General features: G+C 41.4%; 1 protein-coding gene across 3 annotated transcripts in view; it reads right to left on the bottom strand.

The window, feature by feature from the left end:
- stab1 (stabilin 1) overlaps positions 1-18,956 on the bottom strand; it is a 101,726-nt gene that overhangs the window by 10,751 nt on the left and 72,019 nt on the right. For all 3 annotated transcript variants that reach the window (XM_086150060.1, XM_086150059.1, XM_086150061.1), the window contains 8 exons: positions 14,352-14,485; positions 10,578-10,743; positions 10,150-10,256; positions 8,416-8,535; positions 7,724-7,858; positions 7,518-7,622; positions 5,961-6,110; positions 2,244-2,348 (listed from right to left, as the gene is read on the bottom strand). In XM_086150060.1, coding sequence (XP_086006186.1) covers positions 2,244-2,348; positions 5,961-6,110; positions 7,518-7,622; positions 7,724-7,858; positions 8,416-8,535; positions 10,150-10,256; positions 10,578-10,743; positions 14,352-14,485 — 1,022 coding nt within the window. The remainder of the gene's footprint in view (positions 1-2,243; positions 2,349-5,960; positions 6,111-7,517; positions 7,623-7,723; positions 7,859-8,415; positions 8,536-10,149; positions 10,257-10,577; positions 10,744-14,351; positions 14,486-18,956) is intronic.

The following is an 18,956-nucleotide window of genomic DNA, read 5'->3' as shown; positions in this document are numbered from 1 at the left end:
GAAGCAGAGCAGGAGGTAGCACAAATGAAGATGTTGAAGTTCTCTTTGGGCGTGAAGAATATCAGGATGGGATCAGGAATGGAGGGACAGCACATGTTAGATGTTTGAAAATAATGTCAGAGAGGCCAGACTGAGATGGTTTGGACATATACAGAGGCGGGATAGTGAATATATTAACAGAAAGATGCTGAGGTTGGAACTGCCTGGCAGGAGGCCTAGAGGAAGACCAAAGAGGAGATGTATGGATGGCGTGACAGAAGACATCTAGTTAGTTAATGTGAGAAAAAAGGATGCCGAGAATAGGGTTAGATGGAGGCAGGTGATTCCCTTTTGCAACCCCTGAAGGGAACAGTTGAAAGCAGAAGAGGAAGAGGATTTCGAAGGTCTACAGTTTTTTTTTAAATGGAAACTCATTGATTCTATGAAAACACTTACATAAAATGCATAAATTACACATAAACAATAACCAGTGACCATGTAATTCCCTTTCTTTCATACTGAATGGTTCGAAGCAGAGATCAACATATATATATATATATATATATAAACATATATATGTGTGTGTGTGTCTATGGTTATATATTTATGTGTATATATATATATATATATATATGTATATACACACACACACACACACACATATAAATATACATATTAATCGATCTAATGTATAAATATTTTGATTTGATACAAAAAATTAAAATTCAATAAAAGGAAGATTAGGCAATGGAGGTAAGAGAGAAAATATTTTTCCTTTTTTTTTTTTTAATTTTCAGTTTCACTTACCAAGGGCAGCCCTATTTTGTTCCCAATGAGAAGAACCTGTTTTTACAACTACAAGGGAGGACAGAAATTCTCCCCCTGAAAATATGAGCCTCCACATTACATCGATGCAGACAGGAAACTGCCTCAGTGACTAATTATCCACTTCTTTGTATGAACAGACTGATTACCCTTTATCTTTCCGGGGACCCTCCCCATTAAATGGAGCGGAGGTGGAGAGGGTCACATCCATATAACAAGCCACGACAAATTGTCCCTAAACACCTTCCACCTGGTGGGGAAAGTTTCCAAATATGATTTCAGGGCAAGACGGGGGTGGTACGGTGGGCAGGGGGTGTGGGGTTAATAACAACAGAGCAGAATGGCTTGCTTTCAGAGGGGAATATGCAGATTGCAGCTCTATCTGTGGTTTAGTCGAGCGATAAAAACAACAGCTGCCATGCACAAATTGTACGAAACCCCCCCCATCACCACCACAGACATTACTGTTTACCCCAAAGAACACGGTGAATATAATACATTTCATAATTCTACTGCCTACAAAACACAAAACAGCTAAAATTCTAAGACAAATTGCTCTGCGGCAGATCCTGACTGTCTATAATAACATTTGTACTTTGTTATACATTAACTCTTAAACAACATTTGCCTCAATAATAAGCTACAACCTTGATACTCACAAAACAAAATAGCAAATTGGGACATTTACGCTATGAATCTGTTGTCCCATACGACTTCATGTACGATTTAAATTTTTTCGATTTTATTCTTTTTAAATCCTCCTGCTCTCAAATAAGTGAAAAATAAAAGGAATAACAGACCAAAGCCTTGGTGTAACAGAAGTTTTGCAAAATAAAAAAGCTGGTTTGATATTTTCTGTAGGAACTCATGGAACATTTGCACATGTTGAAAATTTAAAAATTGGATTTTAGTGTTTAGGTTAAATTATCACTTTCGGTAACCCTTCTTTTTGGTGTTTTGACTTAGAATTTCAACTTCCGGACAGATTTCTTGGACTGCCGTGTCCTCTGTTAACCTTGCGTTTTTTTACAGACACGCATTTAACAACCCTGCTACTCTTCTTATCTTTAAACCACCTCCCTCTTGTTTGTTCGTTTGATTCGCTTCTTACCTCCTTTCTGTTTTCCCTCCATTTGTGAGATCACAAGCCTTGTCTTTAAATATTTTTTCAGTCTTTCATTTCACCCCATCAGCTTCCATCTGTTTCATTATGTTGCGAGTTCCGCACAATTTCAGATACAGATATTTGGTTGTGCTTTGCTTTCATTATCAATAAAATCATCTAAACAGGCTAATTCCTGTGCTTGGTTCCACCTTTATCCTTATGATTTTACAGTATAAATACGTCCGAGATTAAATAGGGAAACATTTTTTTGGTGAGGAGGCAGAATGATTGAAATGTAAATGTATATATTCAAGCACAAGTCGGATCAACTCACCCCAAAAGGCTCATTGAAGGCCCTGGAGCCACTGTATAAAGGGTTTGGGATGGACACCAGTGTGGGTTTGTTCCTGCCTTCCGCTGAGCCGTCCTCATCCTCATTCTGTCACACAGGAAACAACCGGAAGGACGGAAAGCTCTTAGTGGGCTGAGAGTGAACAACGACCAGCTGAATCACTGACGGCTGACAGATTCTGAGAAAATCAAACAACTAAAACAATGAAATCTGCTCTACTTCTTCAGAAGTTATATTTGTGATTTGAACTGATTGCATTTTCTCAAGCAGCATATGAAACTGAAATGTTTTTTTTCAGTTAGGGAATTTCATTTTTTGTATCTCCATTCTGGTACTCAGTTTGATATATTGTCTGGAAACATTCTGCACAGTCAGCATTGGAAAGAAAAAAAATCATCTTTAAGAGAGGATATGAAGGTAGTTGGTGTGAGAGAGGGGGATACAGAGAATAGGGTTAGATAGAGATGGTTGATTTGATATGGCGACTCCTGAAGGGAAAAGCCGAAAGGAATAGAAGAAAGAAGATGCTTCTATATCACCATCAAACTCTTAAAAATATAATAATGGCGGCAATTTTACCAAGATTTCCTTATAATTTTTAGAGGCTTTTGTTGTTGTTTCTTTAAACATAGCTGGTTTCTTTTTTTCAATCTATTTTTGACAGTTTTCTCTAGTCTAAACTAATTTAACAAGTTTAAACTATTTTATAATCAGTTTGCCTGACTGTGCTACTTGACACTTAGTTGGGTAGTCTGACACTCTGAAATTTGTTTGAAAGTTTTGTATGAGCCATTGAATTTTATTTTAATAATTCTATGTTTATTCTTCTGCTGAGCAGTTATTCTTCTTTCGCCTTTTCCCTTCAGGGGTCGCCACAGTGAATCAACCTTCTCCATCTAACCCTATTCTCTGCATCCTCCTCTCACACACCAACTACCTTCATATCCTCTCTCACTATGTCCATATACAGTATCTTCTCCTTGGTCTTCCTGTAGATCTCCTGCCTGGCAGCTCCTATTCCAGCATCCGTCTACCAATATATTCACCATCTCTCCTCTGTACATGACCGAACCATCTCAGTCTGGCTTCTCTGACGTTGTCTCCCAAAACATCTAACATGTGTTGTTCCAATGATGGACTCATTCCTGATCCTATCCATCTTGGTCACTCCCAATGAGAACCTCTTCATCTCTGCAACCTCTAGCTCTGCCTCCTGTCTTTTCCTCATTGTAACTGTTTCTAGTCCATACAGCATCTCTGGTCTCACCACTGTCTTGTACACCTTTCCTTTCATTCTGGCTGATGGTCTTCTACCGCATAGTACCCCTGACACTTTTCTCCACCCATTCCAACCTGCTTGGACCCATCTCTTCACCTCTTTTCCACACTCTCCGTTGCTCTGGACTGTTGACCCCAAGTACCTGAAATCCTCCAACTTCTTGATCTCCACTCCCTGAAGCCTCACCGTTCCACCTGAGTTCCTTTCATTCACACACATATACTCTGACTTGCTGCAACAAAATTTCGTTCCTCTCCTTTCCAGCGCATACCTCCACCCCTCCAGACTTTCCTCAGCCTGTTAACTTTCCTCAGCCTCCCTACAGATCACAATGTCATCTGCAAACATCATAGTCCACAGAGTTTCCTGTCTAACCTCATCTGAGAGCCTGTCCATCACCATTGCGAACAAGAAGAAGCTCAGAGCTGATCCCTGATGGAGTCCCACCTCCACCTTGAACTTCTCTGTTACCCCTACAGCACACCACACAACTGCCTCACAGCTAGCATACATGTTCTGCACCAGTCTAACACCACTCCAGATTTCCACATACAATACCAGAGCTCCTCTCTTGGAACCCTGTCCTATGCTTTTTCTAAGTCTACAAAAACACAATTCAGCTCCCTCTGGCCTTCTCTGTGCTTCCCTATGAGCATTTTCAAAGCAAATTCTGCATCTGTAGTACTCTTTCTAGCCATGAAACCATACTGCTCTCTGTCTAGTTTCCACTACTCTTGCCCATAACTTCATTGTGTGGCTCATCAAATTTATCCCTCTATAGTTGCCGCAATTCTGCACATCCCCCTTATTCTTAAAAATGGCCACCATCACACTTGTCTCCATTCTTCAGGCATCTTCTCTCTCTCTCTAAGATCCTGTTGAATAATCTAGTTAGAAACTCTACCGCTACCTCTCCTAGACACTTCCACACCTCCACATTTATATCATCAGGACCCACTGCCTTTCCATTCTTCATCCTCATCAATGCCTTCCTCACTTACCAATCTTTGCTACTTTGTGGTCTATAATAGTCATCTCTTCCTTGCCTCTCTTTCATTTCCCAAATTAATCAGCTCTTCAAAGTACTCTTTCTATCATCCCATCACTCTTCTAGCATCTGTCGATACATTCCTTTTCTATCCTTAATCACCCAGATCTGTTGTACATCCATTTATACCCCTGCACTTACTCATTCCACCACCAAGTCTCCTCATCTAATTCCCTTCCAAATAACACACCAAGTACTCTCCTACCTGTCTCCCTGATAACACTAGCTGTTACCCTATGTTCCTGTCTTTATTGGAAAAAGGTGTTCACCACAGCCATTTCCATCCTTTTTGCAAAATCTACCCATCTGTCCCTCTGTGTTCCTATTCTGTGTACCAAATCTGCCCATCACTTTTCATCCCCTTGATTGTCTTCACCAACATGTCCATTGAAGTCTGCTCCAATTACTACTCTCTCATTTCTGGGGATATTCTGTATCAATTCGTCCAGCTCATTCCAGAACTTCTCCTTTTCCTCAGACTCACATCCCACCTGCAGGGCATTGCCACTAATAACATTGAGCGTAACAACTCAATTTCCAGTTTCAGACTCATAAGTCTATCTGGCATTCTTTTGACCTCCAGAACGCTCCAAACAAACTCCTCCTTCAAGATAACTGCTACTCCACTTCTCCTCCTGTCAGTACCGTGGTAGTACAACTTAAAGCCTGCTCGTAAGCTTCTAGCCTTACTACCTTTCCACCTGGTCTCCTGGTCACACAGTATATCCACTTTCCTTGTCTGCACCATGTCGACCAATTCTCTACCTTTTCCTGTCATAGTCCCAATATTCAAAGTCTCTACTCTCAGTCCCAGACTCTTGCCTTTCCTCTTTTCTCTCTGTTTCTGAGTACGCCTTCCTCTTCTCCTTCTTTGACCTACAGTAGCCCAGTTTCCATCGGATCCCTGTAGGTCATCGGTACCAATGGCAGTCATTGTTAACCCGGGCCTCGACCGAGCCGGTTCGATCTGGTTATTATGACTGATTCGCATGTTAGGTTTTGGTAAAAGTTTTACACTGGATGCCCTTTCTGACGCAACCCTTTGCATTTATCTGGGCCTGGGGCCGGCTAAGGGAGACACTGGCCAATGCCCCTCCAAGGCTGGCTCAGGGAGACACCAGCCTGTTCCGTCCCGAGGCTGCATTTCATATCCTCCCTCACTACGTCCATAAATCTTCTCTTTGGTCTTCCTCGAGACCTCCTGCCTGGCAGCTCCAACTCCAGCATCCATCTACCAATATATTCTCTATCCCTCCTCTTTACATGACCGAAGCATCTCAGTCTGTGATCAGCAATTATTATATTCTCCAATAATTGGTTAGCAAGTTTGAACACACGTGCACATGCATGCTTGTGTGTGAATATGTCTCACCTTGAAGTAATGAAAGCGGAAGGCATTTGTTTTGTTTTTGAAGATGTGGTAGCCGATGGCAGCCAACACACAGGCCAGGATCAATGACACCAGGATGGCGGAAAGGGCGCCGCTCGAGTGGGTGCGGCGATGGGAATAGTGAGGGGAGATCTTGAAGAGGCAGATTTTACAGATTAAAACACTGGGACATGGCATTTATTCTTGTCATACTCACCAGAGTTACCTGATGCTCAGAACTTCTTAACCAAGGCATAAGCTACTCTGTGCTATTCAGATGTTAATCAGAGAAAGATTTGAAATAAAATTGAAATGAAAACATTTTGAGGATTCTGTTTCCATGAACACCTGTAACAAACAGTTTAACAAAAGTAACCACATGAATGAGTTCTAATCAGGCAGAAAATATTATAAACCCCTCATTTTCTCAAACGTGTTCCAAGAAGCTAAGCACAGCCACCTGTTCTCTGCTCGCAGCTGTAGCTGTTGCCTAGCAACGCTAGACCAAATATCCTATCAGAGAATTCTGCAGACCGAAGTAGAAAAGCTCTCAAAGAACTTCAGGCTACAGCAGCTATTTTGCCGCAATGTTTGGAAACTGGAAAATTGTGAAATGGTTATATAAAATTGAACATACCTAATATATAACAACTTCATGGTTGTATTGCATACTGTTCTTACAATTACCATAATTGTTTAGCTAGTTTTTTTCTGTCCAGATCCAATCATTGATCACTTCCTTGTCTGGCTCTTTGGCGTTCGACAGTTTTGTTAATTTACTTTCTAAGTTTGCTGATACACCAATCCCTTGAAATTTCCGTTCTACCCTTTTTATGCAAATGACTTATAGACTCAAGGCAAATACAAAATCCCAGACCATCAGCTTCACCCAGGTTAAAAAGACAAAGTTTTAGATGAAAAATGGCTCCAGAGGCTCACTCATTTAAAATTAGACATAATATTAAAAAATAAAACCAGTAAAAAAATCAAAATGTGTCTTTGAATTTTATCTTTTCTTCTGTTTCATTCATCCCGTTGAAATTCATTTCTCAATTTTTCATTTTTCTCTTCCATAATCACCTCGGTCTTGTTTAGTGGCATTATTTTAAACAAGAGGATTACATGGAAAACCTATCAGGATGATATTCATAAATCACAGGGCCTCTAACAACACCTTACACTTTAGACCATTTAAATTCAGGTCATATTTTTCCTGACATTTTCAACGGGGCTGGGCGGGGATATGACCATATACACTGAGTATGTTTCTATACTGTTTCTATCGGTATAGGGTCTCAACTTATATAGCATTTTCACACAATGCAGTTTCTAACTGATTTACATTATATTGCATTTACCAATTCACACACGCAAAAATAACAAACAAATACGCATGCACACAAACAAACAATTGCACGGAGAACGATAACAGCAGAGCTGCATGACACTAACCAAGCCGTTGGGAACAGCATAGCATTCTAACATAGCATTCTTTGCCTGCATATGTTCGTGATTCAAATCTTGAATCCGTAAATAAACGGCAAAGCCGTCAAGACTTACTAGAGGGGGCGGTGCTGTCAGCGGGGACTCAATCACATGGATGATTCCATTTACAGCAAGAATATCCCAGTCCAGCAGCATGTGCTTGTTCACCAGTTTACAGCTCTGCAGTACCATTTGAAAATAAAGAAAAACTTGAAATCATTAGATTTTTTTGAATACTTTTCAAATACCACTGTATGAACATGTGTGTTTGTGGTCCTGACCTGGTTGTTTCCATGGGTAACAGTCAGGTCAAAGCCAAGCTTGGATCTGATAACTTCTTGGTGTTTAAGATCCTTGTATGCCCTGATGCTGTGATTGGTTGAGATGTGATACTCGAGATCTCTACCAGACAGAGTCTATACACACACACACACACACGCACACATGTACACACGTACATGCACACACGGACACACACACACACACACACACACACACACACACACACACACACACACACACACACACACACACACACAAACACACACACAGTTGGAGTCTTCAGGCATTGTAATTTAACTCTTTCAATTTCAAAGGTTAGAAACTTAATTGGGATCTGCTAAATGAAGGTTAATACATTTAGTGCAGGTTTTGGAGCAGCAAGCAGGCCCCCTGGGGGGGGGTGCAGTTTTAAGGGAGAGATAATTAGATTACTCTGACAATCAAGAAGACTTGATAGATCTGTTTGGATTTTTTAGCTTCACTTATTGATACTATAAAATGAGAGAATTTTATGGCTTTTTTTGCCACCTTTTTTCAGCATCACAAAATAATATCTAGGAGCCCTTGTATTTTGTCTGATGTTATTCAAGATCACTTTGATAAATGTCTATTTTCTTCTGAGGAATTCACAAAATGATACAAAATGTATGTTCTGTATGGCTTTGTTGGAAGGGTCATAATGATACATCACCTGGTTTTTGCTGAAGCCAGAGTCGTGAGGGACAAACAGAGTGACCTCCGTTGTTCTGTGAGATAAAAACTCAACCAGCTCTCTGCCCTCCAAGGAAGAGACACTGTAGTCCAACAACAACTACACACAGAGACAGTGTATTATTTCATTTCAAGCTGAATCTTGATAAGAAATTGCTCAATAACAGCTAAGGGCAATCATTTCATTTCGAGATTTTTTTTTCTGTTAATTCAGGGGTACCATATGCAAAGGGGAAACTAGAAATGCTGGAGGAGCTCCATGGTGCTGGCTTTATGATATAATGCACCAAGTTATTTGCAGATACTCACTATATAATACATTATACTGATTTATGTTGACAGAGGAAAAACTTACTAACTCTGTATAAATATGGAACTTATGAACCATCCATCCACTCAGATGAATACAGTTGCATACAGCTATATTTGAACTATATGAGACATAATAATGCACATGCAATGCATGCTGAAGCTCATCGATGAAGCAATCCATGTATACAATGCATGTTGAGATTTCACCATATTAAACTACATTACATAATGTTGGGGGGAAAAACAAGGCAACAAAAGGGGTTTACACCCAAAGATCTGTGACACCAATACAACAAAAGACCCCTGAGGTAGCAATAAGGCCAGGGGGCTAGTAGAGTATTTCCAGACCCCATTAGAATTTGCTTTGTAGGGAAAAAAAAAAAGGGTTACAAAGGATATGAACTGTTGACTCCATCTTTCCGAAGAAATGTTCATTTGGGAATACCAAGAAAGATGAGATGTTCTTTAAAATAGGGCAGGCTAAATGTAACATTTGTGAAAAAGAATGGGGAAGGGCTTTATGGTATAGCAGAGTATGCAAACCAGTTTCAAAATCATATCATCTAGAACAGGTCCGGGTTAATGTCATATGTGCTAGAATTAACTCTCCTGCATTAAACTCTGGCCATCAGCCCTTCTTTGAGTGACTCCAAGTATCTCTGAGAAGATGCTTCATTATGTTGATGTAAGTAGCCCAGAGTCACATTTGGATTCTGTCCTGGTCTTCACTTGATTTCACTTTAGACTAGGTAGCCGCTTCCCACTGGTAAGCTTGTTACAATGAGAGCTCACTGATACATGGATCTTTTCACACCGGTAATTTGTTTGGTTAATGTCTTAACTACAGAGAATCTCAATGGAGGAATTCATAAAGAATCTGTATTACAATCCTTTTATTTCAGTTTAATTCTGAGGTGATGTGTTCTTCAGCAGTTTTATCAGGGAACTAGTTGAGACTATGTTTTCACCTATTGAGGATTGCAGCGTCCTAATATCACATTATTTCATTATATGTTTAAATTACAACATACAAACACACACTAATGCCTTGTGACGTTGTAATGTTAATGTAATTCATTTGTCAAAGTGGGCTTAAGATACCACAAACTACCATTCATCGGTCTAAAGTAGCTTGTAGAGTGATTGACTTTAGCACAGCACTCTAATGAATTAACATACCATTGTTTATTATACACAGTTATTCAGTTATGTGAGTGAGACTGTGAGTTGTGAATATACAAGCGTATGTATGTAAGGTGTTCACTTTTTGTACATGAGTTTGGATTAATGATATTCTATGGATGCATGATTGTATCCCAGTTCTGTGTACTGTCCCTCGTAACTCCTTTTGAAAAATGTCTCCACTGTGGTTCCATTATTTTTATCCAGCAGTCACACTCACTTTGTAAAAGATGGAGAAGTTTCTGGAGGCTGCAAGTACACTGGTCAGAACGCCGTTGCAGAAGTCTCCATTTCCAATGTAGCTCGCGGGACATTCACATGAAACATCTACATACAGACACACACATGCACATACAAATTCATATGTGTTCACTGTATCAATGAATGATAATCAATTCATCAAGTGTAATTTGACATCATAACCTGGCATACACTCGATTCTGACTGGCTGATGCACAATGCTAATTTGGCAATGCCGAATAGTGCTGCACACTCTGCGGGGGAAATTAAACTCAAATTCATTCAAGAACTTTGTTAAAAATAGCAATAAATGAAATTGTCCTTGACTCCATATTTGTTCTGTCATTTATAGGGTCGATGACAAACTGAGGTTGCGTTGCAGACTCCGTCTGTTGTGTGTTGTTTTACCTTGTTGCCTGTAACAGTAGGCATCGTACAAGCTGCTCTGGTCAACAGGTTCTCTATAGAGAACCACTCCAACATGGTTGTCCCCGCATCTGACGGAGGGGAAGCGGGTTGGATATCCCACCTTTCCGCCATCCATCCATCCAGCCACGCACAGATGCATTCCCAGCTGTCCGAATCACAAAAGAAACATGACTGAACACGGGTCCCTGCGCTCACCACAGGGGTCCGAGAGGTGAAAGATAAATCAATAATTCACAAGGGGAAGTTGTGTCTGACAGAATCAAGATCTAGTACGCCGTATGCTAAAACCCCTGTAAGAGGTTTATTGAATCCTGAGAAACTACTAATGATTAAGGTCTTTAGTACATCCATTATTTAAAGTTTGCAAATGTATAAAAATGAATGCTAACTTTATGACATAAATGTTGGCTACTCAAAGCAGATATTGTGTCATATAATCCTCAACATAAAGCGTTCTAATCGTATCATCTGTCTAGACAGTAAATTTAATGGTCAACCCTCTTTGAGATTTTAATCATTTAGTTTATTGTTGCACAGAAAGTGTCTGTTTGCCCAAATTTCTGAGATATTTGTGTGAGTAAACCAAGATGTGTTGCAAATTATTCAGAAATTTTCCTTAAAATTCAGAAGTTGGACAAAGAACACTTGAATTATAGTCTCAGAGAAATACTGCAGGGGCCTAATATAAAAGGCAAGTTGGTAAACATCTTCTGAATACTTCCGACAGCAGGAAGAGGAAAATATATGTGTATTTGTGTCGGTGAAGGATCATGTCACTCTGTGCTCATAGTTTGGCTCGATGTTTTTTAAATGTTTTGTGTTTTTTTGGGGGGACCAATAGTGGAGGTTTACAGCATAGAAAGTGAAGGATGCCAGGGTTTAGATACTGACTATCGTCTGTAGAATCAAGTCATTGTAGAAATGAGGGTTGATTGATGAGCAACATGTAGACTTGAAGAAAAATCCAAAAGTAAATACACTAAGCTATGGTTGAGGAATGTAAAACCATGTAAAAACCGTGGCAAATCTGGCACTATTTTCTCTCCTGGAATTATGGTCCATCTCTTGAACTTCACAATGTTACGCTCATGTTTCAAATATCCGGCTCAATAATTTTCATAATTATGATACAAAAAACAAGTAAACAGGGTAACTTATAAGAGCGGAGGTAGGAGCATGCAGGTAGACTACATCATGGATAGACAAGGTAACCTGAAAGAGATCAGTTACTTAAAAATAGTTGTAGGTGAGAGTGTATCCAGACAACATAGGATGGTGGTTTGTAGATGACTCTGGTGCCAAGGAAGATCAAGAGGATAAAGGCAGAGCAGAGGACAAAGTGATGGAAGCTGAAAAGGGAGGAGTGTTGTATGGTTTTCAGGGAGGCGTTGAGAAAGGCTCTCGGTGGTCAGGGAAAACGTCCAGATCATTGGACAGCAACAGGTAGTGTTATCATGGAGACGGGTAGGAGAGTACTTGGTGTGTCATCTGGAAGGAAAGTAGATAAGGAGACTTGGTTGTGGAATGTGGAAGTGCAGGAGTATATACAGAGAAAGCAGTTAGCAAAGAAGAAGTGGGAGACTGAAAGAGCTTAAGAGACAGGAGACAGGAGTACAGGGAGATACAGCGTAAGGTAAAGATAAAGGTAACAAAGGCCAAACAAAGGGCGTACGATGATTCGTATGCTTGGTTGGACAATAAGGAGGGAGAGAATGATCTATACAGGTCGGCAAAACAGAGAGATAAAGATGGAAAGGATGGACAGCAGGTCTGGGTGATAGAGAGGGGAATCTATTGACAGATGCTAGAAGAGTGATGGGAAGATGGAAAGAATACTTTGAATAACTGATGAATGTGGAAAATAAAAGTGAGGCAAGGGTAGATGAGTTGACTATTGTGGGCAACAAAGTAGCAAAAATTAGTAAAAGTGAAGTGAGGAAGGCACTGAAGAGGATGAAAAGTGGAAAGGCAGTTGGTCCTGATAGCCTGTGGAGGTGTGGAAGTGTCTAGGAGAGGCAGCGGTAGAGTTTCTGACTATTGTTCAACAGGATCTTAGAGAGAGAGAGAAGATGACAGAAGAATGGAGACAAAGTGTGATGGTGCCTATTCTTAAGAATAAGGGGGATATGCAGAATTACGGCAACATTGAAGGATGAAGTGTATGAGCCATACAATGAAGTTATGGGAAAGAGTACTGGAAACTAGACTGAGAGCAGAAGTCAGCATTTGTGTACAGCAGTATGGCTTCATGCCTAGAAAGAGTACTTCAGATGCAGTATTTGCTTTGAGGATGCTAATAGAGAAGTACAGAGAAGGCCAGAGGGAGTTGCATTGTGTTTTTGTAGACCTAGAAAAAGCATATGAAAGGGTGCCAAGAGAGGAGCTCTGGTATTGTATGAGGAAATCTGGAGTGGCAGAGAAGTATGTTAGACTGGTGCATGACATATATGCCAGCTGTGAGTCAGTGGTATGGTATGCTGTAAGGGTAACAGAGAAATTCAAGGTGGAGGTGGGACTCCATCAGGGATCAGCTCTGAGCTTCTTGTTTGCAGTGGTGATGGACAGGCTGACAGAAGAGGTTAGACAGGAAACTCCATGGACCATGATGTTTGCAGATGATATTGTGATCTGTCGTGAGAGCAGAGAACAGGCTGAGGTATGCGCTGGAAAGGGGAAGAATGAAAGTTAGTCGCAGCAAGAGAGAATATATGTGTGTGAATGAGAGGAACTCAGGTGGAACAGTGAGGCTTCAGGGAGTGGAGATCAGGAAGTTGGAGGATTTAAGGTACTTGGGGTCAACAGTCCAGAGCAACGGAGAGTGTGGAAAAGAGGTGAAGAGTCGGGTTCAAGCAGGTTGGAATGGGTGAAGAAAAGTGTCAGGGGTACTATGCGATTGAAGACTATCAGCCAGAATGAAAGGAAAGGTGTACAAGACAGCGGTGATACCAGCAATGCTGTATGGCCCACAAACATTTACAATGACGATGTTGATTTTCTCTTTGGGAGTGACCAAGATGGACAGGTTCAGGAATGAGTCTATCAGAGGAACATTACATGTTAGATGTTTTGGAGAGAAGGTCAGATAAGCCAGGCTGAGATGGTTTGGTCATGTACAGAGAGGAGATAGTGAATATATTGGTAGACGGATGCTAGAATTGGAGCTACCAGGCAGGAGATCTAGAGGAAGACCAAAGAGAAGATATATGGACATAGTGAGAGAAGATATGAAGTTGTTTGGTGTGAGAGAGGAGGATGCTGAGAATAGGGTTAGATGGAGAAAGGCATTTCGCTGTGGTGACCCCTGAAGGGAAAAGTGGAAAGGAGAAGAAGAAGAAGAATACACTGTCTTTCTAAATTGGTACTTCCTGTGCCTCCCTTTTTGTTATTCAACCGGGTGCTACTTCTCTACATATTACACATTAAGCACTCAAGTGGTCTGTGTTTACAGTTCGCCCTTTTTTTTTTTTCTACCACAGGATGAGTAAAGTTACATTGTGGAATAAGAAGGAAGGATTGCAGAGACACTCACACACTATCGACACCTCACACAGTGAACTGCCGGGGGCAAATATATCCCCGGGGTAAACCACGCCCCCAGCCCGTAGTCCCATGGGGTGAGAGTCCACGCCCCATAGTGTCCACCACAACATCATATTTTATGTAATTTTCATAAATCTACCACTTGTATAAATATGAGCTTTGAATATTGATCTGAATGGGCTCTCTATGGAAACCTCTGCTGTAGGTGGATACCTGCTGTGCATCTCCCAGTTGTTTGAGGTTGGCCAGCATGGCGCCCTCCGCCTGGCAGGCAGCATCAGCCCGGCTGAAATTCATCTTGTACTTCCCCTCTGGAGAGCGCAGGTGGAACACTCCAGCTGTGTTGGCTGAAGCACAATAATCATGTTACCTCCAGCAAAATATGAAATAAACATCTTCCTGTCTTCCTCAGTAGAACTAGTACCCGTCCTGGGCTGTGGAAAAATGCAAAATGCTTAACTGATGTTGAAATCTACGTGCCTTCATGAAAACTTAACCGATAAAATCTTGCGGGAAGAAACATAAATACTTTATTCACGTAGGGCCAAACAATTTCTAGCACAGAAATAGGTATTTCCATAAAAACTGGGGTACTTCCGTGTCCGCTTCACAACAAGACTACTCATGACCTTGTTTGGACTCCTCATTTTAATGCCTTCAATTTTGTTCTTCTGAACTATGTTTTGTCTTATTTGGGATTTGGGATTAGTTGTGATACTTCCTGCTTCTTTGTCTTGTATCACTTTCCCAGCTTGTTTTCCTTTGTCACTTGTTCAAATCGTTGTGTGTGAGATATTGATAATTACTTCCTGTGTTACTTTGTGTCCTGCCCCAGCCCCATTAAGCTTACCTGCCACATGCTGTGTAATTGACCCTTTATTTTTTGTTCCCTTTTCTCTCAAGTTTATTGAGTTTGGTGTTTGCTATCCACTCCTGTGCCCTGCAGTTTCTGCTCCTGCTGTCTTTGGGACAACATCCTTCCTGATGTTATTATAAGACACCTTACTTCATGAGTCTTGGCGCAGGCATTGTAGTGTCTAAATTTTATATAATACGTGAACACTTTATGGAAAATGGCTGTAATCTGAAAAGGCCACAATATAACTACATGATGCTATCAGCTGACCAAAGGCACAAGCTTGAGAAAGTATAGATGCAGGGAAAGTCCAAATCCTGAAAAAACATCTAATAAAGAAAAAATGATAAAGGTACATCTGTCGTCGGGGCCTCAATCGACTATATATGAAAAATACTGATACGGGCCTCTGTGTAAAAATATGGAGACCCTATGATGCCACCGTGTGAAGAGCTTATACTAATCTATGTCTTCCCACGATAAATACCAACCCATGGGCGTAATCACAAGGCCGACACATTCCAAAACGTCTTGAAAAAAAACAATGATTCCTGGGGCTTAGGGTTCAAAATCGGCGCAGGGGTCTTGGTTCGACAATCAGGTTTGACCAAACGAACATGTCATGTGAAGAAGGCGTGACTAGCCATGCCCTTTACCCTTTAGAGACCGAAACGGAGCGAAACGCAGCAGTTAGGGAGCGAAACGCTGCAGCAGATTACCTGCAATCAGTAAGGACTTAAAAGTGAGAGACTCAGACCCAGTAGTGGTTGCTGGGTCATCTCCTAATGCATCTGTATTTATAACCTCGATCGCCCGCGGCACACTTGGTCTCCCCTCTCTGTCTTGTGCTCTACCATGCCTTTTTTCCCTTCTCCGAGTTTGTTTAAGGGCGAGATTGTTTTCTCCCTTGAGTCTTTACGGGGGCACATTATCATGGTCTGTCTCCTTGTACTCCCTTTGCTGTCTTCTGCCCTGAGCCTGTATGGGAGCTGCATCTCCAATTCAGCTCTCCTTCCCTCCCCAAGGCAAGTGACAGGATTCCCTCTGTGCTCAGCAAGATCTTATAGGGGTTTGTGGGCCGGACCCTCAGAACCTCAGCGTTCTCCTGGCCACACGGTACTTGCCGTTCCCCCTTCCTGAATCGCCTTCCCTATCAATGGATAGAAGCGCTGTCCAGCTGGCCTGCCATTACCGAGCTTGTCTCTTCGAGTGACCTGCCCCGTCAGAGGATACCAATGGCCTCCCTCCACCTGTCCTACTTTTCCTGCTGTCACCTGTTACCATGTAACTTTTCATCTGCTGTTGGACCCTAAAGAAACTTTTGTTTTTCCCAGTCAGTTTTGGTGAAGAGTCTTGTTTGTTTGACCTCGGAATCATGAGTCTTTTGTAACATAAAAGGTAATTTCTGTTGACACTTTCTAGTGAAACGCCTCAGGCTTGTACTCATTCATAAAGAATAACTGGTACACTGCACAGCTGAAAGATGCTCAAAAGGCAGAACAACTCAGGCAGGATACCATCAATGGCTTCAAGATCACTGCTCTGCCGGGAAAGTTGAAGCCTTAGGCTCATCCCACCCTGATGCAGAACTGAACGCTTCAGACGCTCCTTTGTGCCCATGGCCATCACAATGTACGACAGCAGTCTGGACGGCACACAGCTCTGACCGGCCTGAGAGCATCTGTGCTGTTTCCACAATTCCACAATCTCACTCCCCTTCTCCATTCACTACCTCATCCATTCACATCATGTCTCACTCTGTTGTCTCTCTTATCCTTATTTGTCCCAGCTCGCACACATCCTGCCTATTTTAATTTTTTTCATTGCTATTTATTTTTGTCACTCTATTTGTTTAGTTCTAGTTGTGTATTTTTCACCCTCACTGTTCCTTGATGTTGTCATCCCTGATGTTGTTGCTGTTGTCTGCCGTCTATTTATCTGCTGTCTATTTATTTGTGGATTTTTTTTTTTGTCTTGCTATCTCCTGCAATGCTATTTATATTCATATTCATTTCCTTTTTTTTTGACATAACTGTTACACTACTGTGACATAGGAATTTCCCTAATAGGTATCAACAAAGTTTATCTTATCTTATTTGTGAGAAGTAATATGGTTTCATGCCTAGAAAGAGTATGTACAATGCAGTATTTGCATTAAGAATGCTAGTAGAGAAGTACAGAGATGTCCAGAGGGGGCTGCATTATGCATTTGTAGATCTAGAAAAAACATGACTGCGTACCAAGAGATGAACTATGGTATTGTATGTGTGACAGAATTGGCTAGTGGACACTGCCAGGGGATGGTGCATCAGGCCAAAAATGCAGAAGCAGAGGAAAGATTCCTGTAAAATGTTTACTAGAAAACCCAGATCAAACTGTCACCATATCCCAAAAACAAAACTTGCTAAGTCTCCAATATAGACAGAAAACAACCAGGCAGCAAGGGTAAACACACCAGGCAAAATCAAATACCAGACTCAAGAATAACTTGCTAAGTCTCTAATGAAAGTGAAGAGCAAATAGCAGCAAGGACACGTAATCAACAAGATCAAACCAACCGTCTCACAGACATACGACTAGACAGACCTACATATAGGAGGCAGCCAGCACCATTACCACATGAGAGGGGTAGGCACATAATCACCAAAAACAAACAATGAGATAAAAGGCTATGAAGTATTAAATGGATATTTCAACAATACTTAAACAGCAGCCTACCACCAAGGATATTAAAAGTTAACACATTTCAAGGATGTTTCAAATGATTGAATGGGGTGGCTTATTCAGGGCCATCTCTGACATCCCCATGATGTGCAACACGTTAGACACAAAGCCGAAACACAACAAGTGGTGTCTTTTTCCTTGACAGCAACCTTTTACCACAAAGTGACCTGTCAACAGCAAGGAACATTACAAAAAGCCAAGCACCTCCATCTCGTCTGCCCAGTTCCACAGTCCGCATGCAAAACAAACTGTTTCCCTAGCAGGCCGGCGCATGGACACAGGTGTGAGAGCGACCAACACAGAAGCCACCCCGCAGCTGCAAATGTATGGAACATGTGCGGCCCGTCCATGACCATCACAATACGAAGAAGTCAGGAGTGGTAGAGAAATATGTTAGACTGGTGCAGGACATGTAGGCTAGTTGTGAGGTATGTTTTAGGTGTAACAAAGAAGTTCAAGGTGGAGGTGGGACTGCATCAGGGGTCAGTTCTGAGCCCCTTTTTGTTTGCCGTAGTGATGGACAGGCTGACAGATGAGGTTTGCAAGGAATCTCCATGGACCATGATGTTTGCATACCATTGTACTCTGCAGTGAGATTAGGGAACAAGTGGAGGAAAGTCGAGAGAGGGGGAGGTATGCCCTTGAAAGGGGAGGAAAGAAATCTAGCTGAATGTTAGCAAGACAAAATGTGTGTGAATGAGAGGGACCCAAGTGGAACATTGGGGCTACTAGGAGTGGAGATAAAGAAGATGGAGGATTTTGAGTACTTGAGGAAGATTGGGGATTTTAAGTACTTGGGGTCAACAGCCTAGAACAATGGAAAAAAGGTGAAAAAATATGTTTAAGCAGGTTGAAGTGGTCAGAAAAAAAAGTGTCAGGAGTAATTTGTGATAAAAGAGAATCACCCAGAATGAAAGGAAAGGTGCTATACGGTTTGGTGACAGCGAAATTGAAGAAAAGATAGGAAGCAGAGCTTGAGGTAGCAGAGATGAAGAGGCAGTAGGTCGAGAGGTAGACCAAAGAGAAGAATTATGGATGTTGTGAGAACGAGCGTGAAGTTAGTTGGTGTGAGAAAAGAGGCAAAGTGAAGGGAGTAGCCGAAAGGAAAAGAAGCAGAAGATCATAATCGTGTCTGGTAGATTATCTCTTATATCTAATTAAGATGCATCGGACCAGCCCTGTCAGCCAAACTAGTTTTAAGTAAGAATTAACTGACATGTTTTAACTGCATTGCACAC

The sequence above is a fragment of the Fistularia commersonii genome, chromosome 7 (genome assembly GCF_037954325.1).
Source record: "Fistularia commersonii isolate RoL2024-O1a breed Wild chromosome 7, RoL_Fcom_v1.0, whole genome shotgun sequence".
Taxonomy (NCBI): Eukaryota; Metazoa; Chordata; class Actinopteri; order Syngnathiformes; family Fistulariidae; genus Fistularia; species Fistularia commersonii.
Note: the sequence above shows the minus strand (reverse complement) of the source record. Positions and strands in the feature narration are given on the sequence as shown.